At 37.7% G+C, this 11,574-nt stretch overlaps 2 protein-coding genes across 3 annotated transcripts; both read left to right on the plus strand.

Moving 5' to 3' along the window:
* The first annotated feature begins 1,794 nt into the window (after nucleotides 1–1,794).
* Nucleotides 1,795–7,077, plus strand: LOC103949666 (ubiquitin carboxyl-terminal hydrolase 18). Of its 2 annotated transcripts, XM_048588508.1 has the most exons (12): nucleotides 1,795–2,366; nucleotides 3,158–3,362; nucleotides 3,462–3,550; nucleotides 3,762–3,847; nucleotides 3,944–4,106; nucleotides 4,240–4,363; nucleotides 4,669–4,826; nucleotides 4,963–5,047; nucleotides 5,134–5,346; nucleotides 5,520–5,581; nucleotides 5,767–6,482; nucleotides 6,870–7,077. In XM_048588508.1, exons 1-11 carry the CDS (start codon nucleotides 2,107–2,109, stop codon nucleotides 6,470–6,472), a joined length of 2,151 nt encoding a protein of 716 aa, XP_048444465.1. In that variant the 5' UTR covers nucleotides 1,795–2,106; the 3' UTR covers nucleotides 6,473–6,482; nucleotides 6,870–7,077. The 2 variants fall into 2 exon arrangements, with proteins under 2 accessions (XP_048444465.1, XP_009359053.1); XM_009360778.3 differs by lacking the exon at nucleotides 6,870–7,077 and having other exon boundaries at nucleotides 5,767–6,805.
* Nucleotides 7,078–8,441: 1,364 nt separating this feature from the next.
* LOC103949665 (F-box only protein 13) lies at nucleotides 8,442–11,175 on the plus strand. The gene is made up of 2 exons (XM_009360777.3): nucleotides 8,442–8,785; nucleotides 9,650–11,175. Exon 2 carries the CDS (start codon nucleotides 9,675–9,677, stop codon nucleotides 10,920–10,922), a length of 1,248 nt encoding a protein of 415 aa, XP_009359052.1. The 5' UTR covers nucleotides 8,442–8,785; nucleotides 9,650–9,674; the 3' UTR covers nucleotides 10,923–11,175.
* The last annotated feature ends 399 nt before the right edge of the window (nucleotides 11,176–11,574 follow it).

Below are 11,574 nucleotides of genomic sequence, written 5' to 3' on the forward strand. Positions count from 1 at the left end.
TAATCATACTTTCCACCTACTTTATAGTTGTGTTTCCAACCTACCTTATATCAATACTCTCTTTTATTCCTATTATTTTTATAATTACTCCATAAAACTTCTCCTTCACAACAGGAAATTTACAAGCTAGTCTAAGATAAATTTTCAGACAACCCACGAAATCACAAAGCCGGCCTTATTTGCCATATTTGTAAAAAGAGAAATGCTAGGAATGCTCTTTCAAAGGTAGGCTATTTGTAACATCAATATAGCTAGAATAATAGAATCTTAACTCTGATTAATCAATTTGGAACAACAATTTGATTTAACAATGATTTGCTATTTGTGACACCTCAAATTTTATTTTTTTGGCGCATAAGTTAATCATACTTTCCACCTACTTTATAGTTGTGTTTCCAACCTACCTTATATCAATACTCTCTTTTATTCCTATTAGTTTTATAATGACTCCATAAAACTTCTCCTTCACAAAAGGAAATGTACAACCTCGTCTAAGATAAATTTTCAGACAATCCACGAAATCACAGAGCCGGCCTTATTTGTTATATTTGTAAAAAGAGAAATGCGAGAAATGCTCTTTCAAAAGTAGGACTCTCTATAGATTCTTTATCATCTCATGCTTTTGACGTAAAATATTATAATGTTGGCACGAAAATTAACGTTAAACTGTAAAATGACAGATAATAAATTCATCATCCATGTCATTTTCTTTGGTCTGCCTTCAAACGGCAAGTCCCCAAGGTTTCCAAATTAAAACTTGTAAACAAATAAGATACTCAACTGGACCCTACACCAATGTTCAAACCTAAAAGTCCACGACAAGTAATCAAGTAATGAAGTTAAGAGTTTTATCTAACATGGATCAAAATTCATGACCAATGAATTCTTAATGGGTTAATCATTTATTAAGAATTCACTCAATCTATACTTTAGACATGTCTATTTTAGAAAACTTTGATGAAATTAATTAACATTTTAGTAGTCGTTGAGTGTTGATTTGATCACTAATATTAAATAGTCGAACATACTATCTAATCGAACAGTTTGATCATATTAGATGATCAACAAATGATATGATTAAAAATACTAACTCAAAGATTTTTTCCCTTTTTGACAAACTCCATGAGCAACTATTCCCTCTTGTATCTCAGCCTGCGAATCTCTTGTTTTATGGACGAGCTCATTGCTTATTTGAGAATAACGTATTTTGACTGTAAAAATTTGATAATTGGAGATTATTTATTCATTCAAATGCATATAACAAACTGACCGTGCAAGTATCAAGTAATATATGGCTCGTTTGAATGTGCTTTTAAAATGATTAAAAGAGCTTTTAGAAAGAAAAAAAAAATTGGGTTCCAAAAACACTTTAAGTGCTTTCTGAAAGAAGCATTAACTATGTGATTCTTTCAGGAAGAACTTCAAGTATTTTTCCAGAATTTACTTGCATATTTATTAAAGATTGGTTCTAAAAATATTTTCATCAAAGGCACTTTCTGTGATTTTAAAAGCACATCCAAATGAGTACATATTCATGATGAACTGTTTATTTATTTGATACGTTAGACGATTAAAGGTATTCAATTCAAATGAATTTTTGTAGAATTGATTTTAGATTACCTAGCTTTGGTCGATTTTATTCAATAAAAATACATTATTTGCAAATGAGAAAATATAATCATTCGTAAATCGGAATGAAAGTATTATCCAACATAAAATCCAATAAATGATTTTTTTTATTGGCTTGAATAAATAAATAAACTTTTCACCTTTTTATAATTTTCTCCAAATCATTGTTAACGTAACTCAAAAGCTAGAAGAACAAGAAACACAGAGAACGGGAAAGAACTCTCCAGAAAATAAAGTAGCTCCCCTTATCTCCTCTAACACACTCAAATTATAATTTGTAAAACCCTAATTTCCACCCATTTCTCTCTCTCCGCTGCTCCTGATAAAAAAAAAAACCCATAATTTCCATTGGCGAAAGGACGAAATTGCGAGAAAATCCCCAAATCGAGCTGCGAGTTGCGTCGATCACTGTATAAATTATCGATGAGAAGAATCTGGGTTGCGGAGGAATCGAAGATCGAAGCTGGGGAGGCGTAGATGCATGTCGCGGGAGTGAGCTTGGATCTGAATTGGTTCCTGCACTTCATATTTACAGTTTTTATAATCGCCTTCTGTTTGCTGCACCTGGTGAAGAACACGGCCTCGAAGTACTTTGAGGTCGACGCCAGCTTCGAGGGAGGAGGTGACGGGGGTGATCAGACCCCAATGCCTGGCGCGCTCATGGAGGATCCTGTTTGTGCTGTCTGTGGGAATTCGGGTTCCAGGAGGTGCTCTCGGTGCAAGGCTGTTAGATACTGGTATTGTTCTTCAATTTAATTCGTTAAATTTTTTTATGAATTTATGTGCTGCTTTAATCATTGTATCTAAACATTGCTTCTTGGCACTTAATTATGGTGATTTAGTTTCTTAATTGACGCTGGTTTAATGGATTATGGAAAAGTTTTAATCTGTGGTGAAATTTATAAGTTGTCGAAGATATATATCTGAGGCAGTTAGATATTTCTGTTGATCATGTTGTCTCACAACTGTCGAGTATTAAGTGTTCTGTTTCATAGGAAAGATAAGGAGGGAAGAGTTATTGTTTTATTGAGTGGAAGGTTATTTATCTGTCTGAGTTTCTTAGGGTCCTTCGCACGGATGGTCGGTTGTCTCCATTTTATTTACATGTAAAATTTCTTTGTCCAATTATTGCACTTTATATGGAAACTCCTTCTAGTTAGGCTTTGATTCCAACTAGGCTGTTCAATTTGAAAATTCTGGTTCATGTTATGCTGGCAGTCAATGTGTTGCAAGCATCCTACGTTTAGGCTCGGGATTGATCAATAACATAGATAACTTTGTTTTCGGTATTGATACTTGCAATGATATATGGGGTTGTTTATAGGAGACGTGTGAAGTAGCAATAGCATGTTGGAACCTTGTTGAATGGGTGATGTGGTGGTATCAGTCTAATCTTATAAAAGTGGTGATTTGGTATGTCAATTCAATATTTGTACGATGGTGATTGTTTTTAAAACAATGGTAGAGATTCCTATAAGCGTCCATTCTTCCTTAAAAATTTTGGTTATAACCCTTTATAATTTTGTAGCTCACCGAAATGCCAAGAAAAACATTGGAAGTCAGGGCATAAGACAGAATGCAAGGACTTTCAACTATCTGGCAGAGTGAATTCAGCTCAGAACACATTGAGTAATCGGAGATTTAAAACTTCTGGTGCTGGGGGCAAAACTTCCCCTGGACTTGCACTTGTTCCCGCTTGTGGAATTTCTAAGCCTATCAAGAAGCCTAAAGAGGTGAACTTTCATAAAGTTTTTCATAAGAAATGCTGCTTACAGATTTTTCGTAATTCTTATCTGGCACATACATATTAACAAATGCTTAATACTTTTCAGATTCTTTTTCCCTATGAAGAATTTGTTGAACTTTTCAATTGGGACAAGCCAGGGTTTCCTCCTTGCGGACTCTTAAATTGTGGGAACAGGTTTTTCTTTACCCTTTTTACAGTACATTGTAATATCACTAATTGGGTACTTCCATTTGATCAAGCGGCAAACTTGACCACAGATGTCTTCACTCTATACATGCCTGTTGCCCGCAAGCACGCTAGCACTCACACACTTGCACTGACATTCCTGTCATACTTGTACTACCTACAGTTTTGTTTATGCTTCTAATTTCCCTTTTATTTGCAGTTGCTTTGCCAATGTGGTTCTACAGTGTCTTTCATCCACTCGACCGCTTGTTGCCTACTTGTTAGAGAAGGGCCACCGGAGAGAATGTAGAGTCTTAAAACCATTCAGTGTTACTTTTTTAGGATGAAGGTGCTTAAGCAAGTCTTGACTCATCAAGCAATTACTCTTTTTTTGCTTTTCAGGCATACGTGAAGACTGGTGCTTCCTGTGTGAATTTGAAATCCATCTCCAAAGAGCTAGCCAAAGTTTGCAGTCCTTTTCACCAACCAACATTATCTCTAGATTACCAAATATTGGTGGTAATCTTGGCTATGGGAGGCAGGAGGATGCTCATGAACTCATGAGGTTTCTTTATGTGCACTTGATTTAGTTTCTATATTGCCTGATGGCTGTTATATTGAATGCATTGTCAACACTCTACTTGCACTTGATTTTGTGCATCAACAATTTGTATTGAAGTTCTTGTATTGTTTTGTAGATTTGCCATTGATACAATGCAGTCATTGTGTCTTGATGAGTTTGGTGGAGAGAAAGCTGTGTGTCCAAGCTCTCAAGAGACAACGTTAATTCAACATATATTTGGTGGCCAGCTACAATCTCAGGTTATCATCATATGGCTAAGTGTAAATTCAGTTATAAGCTGAATTATTTCTTGATTTTACTGTTGAGCATTGCTTGACTGACGCTTACAATCATGTATCGACTCACGTATGTTAAATGGAGAATATGTCACAGCAGTTTTATATTCTATATCTAGATAGGTTGTAGTGCTTTACCTTTTTGGTTCTGGTATTGTTGGAATATTTTCAATGTGCCTAACATTCGAACTTTGGCTATGGCATTGTCCTTGTGTTTTGTAATTTTACATCCCTTCTAACGTACTTTCTCTTTTTGGAATAATTTGCAGGTGATTTGTACAAATTGCGAGAATATATCAAATCAATATGAAAATATGATGGATTTAACTGTTGAAATTCACGGGGATGCTTCATCATTAGAGGAATGTCTAGATCAATTCACCATCAAGGAGTGGCTTCATGGAGAAAATATGTATAAATGCGATGGGTATGATCTCTACTTTTTCTTTGTCAATTCCATTCGTTATATTTGTTGCCTTTTTCAGTTTTTTGTCAATTCCATTCATTATATTTGTTGTCACAATTACAGTTGCTTCATGAAGATATATTGCTTCTGTTAACAGGTGCAATGACTATGTCAAGGCTTGGAAGCGTCTTACTGTTAAACGCGCTCCAAATATTCTCACAATTGCCTTGAAAAGATTTCAGGTTCAGCTATACTCATTTTATACATGTTGCTTCCTTAATTGATGCTATGGTGAATCCTGAAATTTTTGTGTTGGCAAATATTTCAGAGTGGACGGTTTGGGAAAATTAACAAGAGAGTAACATTTCCGGAAACATTAGATCTTAACCCCTACATGAGTGAAGCGGGAGATGGTACCAATATTTACAAGCTGTATGCCGTTGTTGTCCATATTGATATGCTAAATGCTTCATTTTTTGGACACTATATCTGTTATACCAAGGATTTCAGTGGAAACTGGTATGGAATTGACGACTGTAAGGTGATCTCTCTTTTCCTTCCCTCCCCCTCCACACACACACACACACACACACACACACATCCTATAGCCTTCCCTATTACAGAATATTCAGATGCACTCGAAACTTTTATCTAACATCAACTATGTACCCAAGCAGCTTATTTCTTTGCTGACTTATTTTGCTATTTTCACAGGTTACGACTGTAAATTTGGAAGAGGTACTTTCCCAGGGAGCATATATGCTACTATATAGCAGGTGTGTATATGTGTGAACTTTACATGTTACTCTGATTAAGTTCTATATAGTTGGCTTAGACGAATGCAACATGTGTGATTGTGGACCCTAGTTCAAACTGAACTGATATTGTGCATCATTTTTTTTTATGAGAAGCATTATGTTTTGACGATCTAAAATGATTTTGGTTGGCTGTTGCTGTGCAGGGTTCAGCCACGAGCATCATGTCTAAGGACCCTCGAACCTCCAAAGAAAAAGGAGGAAATGATGAATGTTGAAGGAGAGCCTTGCCAAAAGGAACAACTTGAATGTTCCACTACTGAGTCTGCAGATCCTACCCACAATTCTGGCTCTGTGTCATCTGATACTACATTGCTGCCACAGATTCCAAGCTCTGTAACAAACTCGGCTGCTGTAATTGATGCTGAGGTTGTCCTAGAACACTCTGATAATGTGGATCTCAGGCTTAAATCAACGCCAACTGTTTCAAAAGAGGTTTGCATAGTTGAAAATGGTGCAGTTAATTCCCCGTCTAGCCCATCTGTTTCAAGGGAGATTTCTATATGCGAGGACCCTGCTGGTGAGTTGGATTTGGATACCATAAGAGGTGATTCAACTCCAGCTCCAGATGGTATGGATATGTCTAATGGTGACTCATATCAGGCTATTCTGGACGATGTATCAGCACGCTGCGACAAGGATCTCTCTTCTTCAGGCCGCGAAGCTGAAAATGGCATTTCCCAAGATATGGATATTGATCATTGTGAGTCAAGTTCATCGCCTGCGGAGGGCATTGAAATTTGCCGGAGCAATGGGCCAACGACTCAAGCAAATGGGAACGCTTCTCCGGTTGTGAATTCTGGTTTTCTGAACTGGAACGGAATCCACAGAACAGAAAAAGTAGACGGATAAATAATCGAAGGTGGATTTCTTAACGATTATTATTTTGTTCATAATTCTTTAGGCCCCCTCATCGTTGCCATAAGGAAAAAGATGGAGGCTTGGAAATTTTTGTCCGGGGTTTCATAAATTGCAGAGACCTCCGATTAACATTTTAGTTGGGAGAGTCATTAGTAATTTAACAAGTTTAAATTCTCATGACACAGTTAAGCGTTATTTGTATCATGAAGAAGCACTGATAAGTGATTGACCTAGAAACATTTTTAATTATTGCTGACAAATGTAGTTAGAAGCGTTTTTAGTTGTTGGAAATTTAGAAGTAGGCTATCAAATAGTTTGCGTTTATTGTGTTCGTGTCATATTCGTTATCTTAACAGGTTGTGTAACGTCAAATTTGTTACTTTAACAGGTGGCTTGATAACAACCGCATTCATTAAAAGATCATGTAATTTCATGATGGGTTGACTGGTCCAGTCGTTTCGTGTTAGGTTAATTGGTTATGTAAGAAATTATCAATTTTAATGTTTTGGTTGGCAAACGATATCTAATAGAGTTTCTAACCAGTGACACGATTTGTTAAAAGGGTTTTTAATGAGCAATCGGGTTGATTTGAAATTTGTTATTTTTGTATTGTTTTGTGTCAAGTTAATGGGTTTTGCAAAAAGATGTTTAGTACTATTTAGTAGTAGTCTTGAACATGCTAAAATTTGGTTTCTTTAGAATATTAAATAAGTTCATTAAGATTTGATAATCCAATTTAGCAAACCGGGGAAAAGATGCCAACTTGTAATTTACCAAAATGGTAAAACAGAAAAGAAGGCAACTTGGAGACCCGAGCTTGATGAAATGCACGCATCGAGGTGGCAGCCGACCTCCAAGGCCTTGGACTTTGGAGGAGTGTTAGAGAGAGAGAGAGAGAGGATAAAGAAAGTAGAAAATAGAACGTAATCGGCGGCTTTCTCTCTCTTGCTTTGTCTTTTATTCCTTGTATTCTAGTTCGAAAAAAAATGCTTTGCTTCTGGGACTCGAAGAATCTGGTCTGACCATTGACTTTGAAGGCTCACGAGCTCCCAGATTCCTTAACGAGGCAAATGCAGAAGCCAAAAGCACCACCAGGTTTCTGCTTTTGCTTTTGCAAACTGCAAAAGTCAGCTTCCGGCAGCAGCAGAAACCCTAAAACTCAACCCACGCATCTGAAAATATGACAAAGACAAACCCTTTAAGCACTTTGAGCCTTTGACAATGTCATGATAATATTATTGGCATATATTGTATTCCCAACCATGTCGTTTTGTCCTTCTTTGCAACCATGCTCGGATGCTCTCTCTCCTTCTTTTGTGTTTAAAAATATTAAAAAGATAGACGACCAATTTAAAGCGTATTCTCCTCACGAGGGAGAGTTCTTTATATTCGAACGACGATGCTGTTTTGGTATTTCAAATTAGAGACATTATTATGTATTATTTATATTTATTGCAACAATACTTTAAGCTAATTACGTATTGTTTTGTGTATATCAAGGGCGGAGCCAGCTAATGATTATTCTGTGTTTTAATCCTCTCCAAGTTTTAAAAGATGAAAAAAATTGGTGTTAAAAAAGCATGTTACGGTAATTCAGTTTAATATCGCACAAAATATAAATTTAGCCTATTTTTAACGACTAAATTTCACTCCATACAAGATAAAAAATTTTAGCTAACTCCTATATAAATTCTTAGCTCCATCTTAGTGTGTACTAACGTTTGACTGACGTAGACATCATCATGATGAAATTTAACTGTATGTAAGTTAATCACACACTGATACATGCAATCTCATCACAATTTACTTGTATTTTAAGTCAAACATACATTGTTATATATTACCTATACCTACAATATCACTGTGCTTGTATCTCAAGTTATCCGATTAATTAAACACCGCTAAGTGCAACAATTTTTGTTTGGGGCTTGGGAATCCAAAGCCTCTGCTGTGAGAGCAGGGAGTCAACTACTCTCTCTCTCTCTCTCTTGTTTTATAAATATTGGGCTGAAAAGAAAGAAAAACCAACCACCAACCAACCCCTCGTGTGTTTGTGTATGTTCTTGGTTGTCAACCCCTACAAAAAGAGCTTCCCAGGAAGCTTCACACCTTCCTTCATAGCTCTTTTTCTCCCTTCCTTTCTTTCCTTTAATCTTTTCTCCCAAACGCTGCCCAATTTAAAGACAGAGACAAAACCCACCAGCCTCACTTCATCACTCTCACTGTACTCCTCCACTCATACCTCACGGCAGCGCCACCGTTGAAGCAGCAGCATCGCCGCCGAAGCAGCCGCAGCAGGAAAAGGTACATTTTCTCTCTCTGTTCATCTTCTCCTTTTGTCATCTTGTTGTTCAAAGTCTGCCTCGTTTTTCTTGAATTTTAGCTGTTAATCTGTCTAAATGTGACATTTTGATTGATGGGTACAACGTTGTTTCTAGTAACTCCAAGTCCTAGGATTCTTCTACTGTGATTTGGCGGATAGTATGACTTTGTCTCGAGATCTGTTACTTCTGGACATACCAACGGTCCAATTTCATCTTTTGGCTATGAAAATTTAACTTATATCTTCCAATTCTGGAACTTTTGAGCCTCTAAACACGCTTTTTCTCATGGATGGTTTCCAATTTGAAGCCTTTTTTGCTTCAACAATCTCAGTTCATACCCGTTTCTCAGTGCTTTTGACTACTGTGATTTGCCATCCTCGGATTTTTCTTCAGTCTCACTCTCGAAAGAAAGTCGGATTCTGTATTCGGTAGATTAGATTGGTTTTCAACTTCTTCACTGCCATACGAATTGTTTGATTAATAAGATAACCGGCAGACAGGAATTAGAAACCGAAGGATAGGGGCTGAGATGGCTAAATTGCGCTTCTGACTACATTTGGCAGAAAGCACTTAAAAACGCATCTGGGTCGTTGAAGCACTTCTACCAGAAGTGCTTATGAGCGTAAGTGCCCTTTATAGAAGCAGTCCCAAACGAGCCATGAAGTAGTTTAGAAAAACATTCCGTAGATTTTTGAAGTACCGGAGTCTTTTAATGAATGTTTGAGCCAGATTCCCATTACATTCTTTGTATGCTTGATTTGAGCATTTTGTTTCTTTGGTTTCTATCTGATGGGCATTTATATAAATTCACAAGTAACACTTCGATACCTTTTTGTTACTGCAGTTGTGTTCTTACTAATTTCTAGTCCATGGAGCACAACATTTGCCCAGCTTTTACGATGAATCGGAAGAGAAAATCCCTAGAGCAAGATGATTGCATTTCAAGCACCTTTGGTATGGATGAGCTTAATGAAGACCTTCTCGAAAGGGTGCTGTCCAGACTACCAACATCTGCCTTCTTCCGCCTTACTTCGGTGTGCAAAAGATGGAAATCAGTTGCATCTTCTCCCAGTTTTAAGCTTGCCTGCTCTCAGATACCCTCTCGGGATCCATGGTTTTTCATGGTCGATCCCCTTCTCAATCGATCAATTGTCTTTGACTCCTCTGAAAGAAGCTGGAAGAAACTCAATCATCCACCTCTCCTCCAGATGAACTCCAACCGCAATTCCATGCCTGTTTCAGCCTCTGGTGGCTTGATCTGTTTCCGCAATTCACAGGGCAACTTCGTTGTATCCAACCCCGTGACAGGAGTTTGCAACGAACACCCTCCGCTGGATCCATCCCTACGAAATCTCACATTCCATGCCATTGTGATGAGCTCATATCCCAAGTATGATCAGCGCTCTTACAAGCTTGTTGTAGTCTTCGGCGAGTTTCCAAAACTGTCCTTTCGAGTGTATAACTCAAGCACTGCCTGCTGGGAAGAAGAGACCGCCTTGCGTAAAAACTCTGACGATGATGATTCTACAGAATCAGACTCAAACGATGACAGTGCCGTTTACTTCCTTAGCAAAGCTGGAAATGTAGTGGCAACCAACATGCAAAGAAGCCCATCCAAGCAATACTCATCCGTCATCACTACCAAAAATGGCGAGGAGACACTCCATTTCCTCAGCTCATCAGGCTCCGTTGTAGCCTGCAACCTGACCACCAAGTGCTTCTCGGAGTACCCCAGGTTACTCCCGGTCTTCTTCGAGTACTCCATTGACTTGGTAGAATGTGGAGGCAGAATGCTGGTGGTTCTTCTCTCAGAATTCTTCGAAAGCGCGAGCCTCAGGGTGTGGTGCTACAATGAGGAAGCTCGATCGTGGCAACAAATCGCAGCAATGCCTCCGGCGATGTCACACGAGTGGTATGGCAAGAATGTGGACATAAACTGCGTAGGGGCTGGTGACCAGATACTGATCTGCTTAAGCTCTACCGAGATTTCGAGCTGTGTTCTGTGTGACTTGACTGCCAATGATTGGATTGAATTGCCCAAATGTTTTGTGGATGGTGAAGCCATCAAGTTCTTGTCTGCCTTCTCATTTGAGCCAAGGATTGAGGCTTCTATGTGATTTGAACATTGTGTTTTGGGATTTTATTTTATTTTTTGCTTCTTATTCTTTTAGCGTTTGTGTCTTACATTGTATTGTTCTGTATTGCATTATTTTAAAGCCAAGTGGAAAATTGGCTCTGATTTTATTGTACAATCGAAAATTGATTTTAGATTGATGAGGTAGATCAATGTAATAGACTTCCATTTATTGGCTTTGTAACTCATGTTCTAGTTGATTCTCTCTTGTTAAATAAGGGAAATGTTTCTCCTCACCCTTTTTGCTTATTTATTTTAGTAGATCGATATGTTAGTGGATTTGATAGTTAATTGTTAGGGGGGGGAGAGGAATTGGTGGGATTGAATCTGCATCATGGTGCATACCGAAACGAACTCAAATAAGGTAGCTAATGAAGGACAAAAGAAAAACTCAAAACATAAAAAAAACCCAAAACATAAAAGCACAAAAAATAAAAAATAAATCGGAAAAGCATCATGAACACAATGCTCGTTAGATACTGGTTGAAAAGCATTTTACTCGAGCGCTAGACTCGATCGCATTTATGTCTCTTCATTTCACGTCGATGGATACGTATGTTTGCAAGTTGACGTTTAGCTAGACCTATCTTTAAAGCTCTATGCTAGAAAGTTATCAAGTCTGCCAACCGACTTGA

The sequence above is a fragment of a genome, unplaced genomic scaffold (genome assembly GCF_019419815.1).
Source record: "Pyrus x bretschneideri cultivar Hongxiangsu unplaced genomic scaffold, Pyrus_bretschneideri_v1 Contig28, whole genome shotgun sequence".
Classification (NCBI taxonomy): Eukaryota; Viridiplantae; Streptophyta; class Magnoliopsida; order Rosales; family Rosaceae; genus Pyrus; species Pyrus x bretschneideri.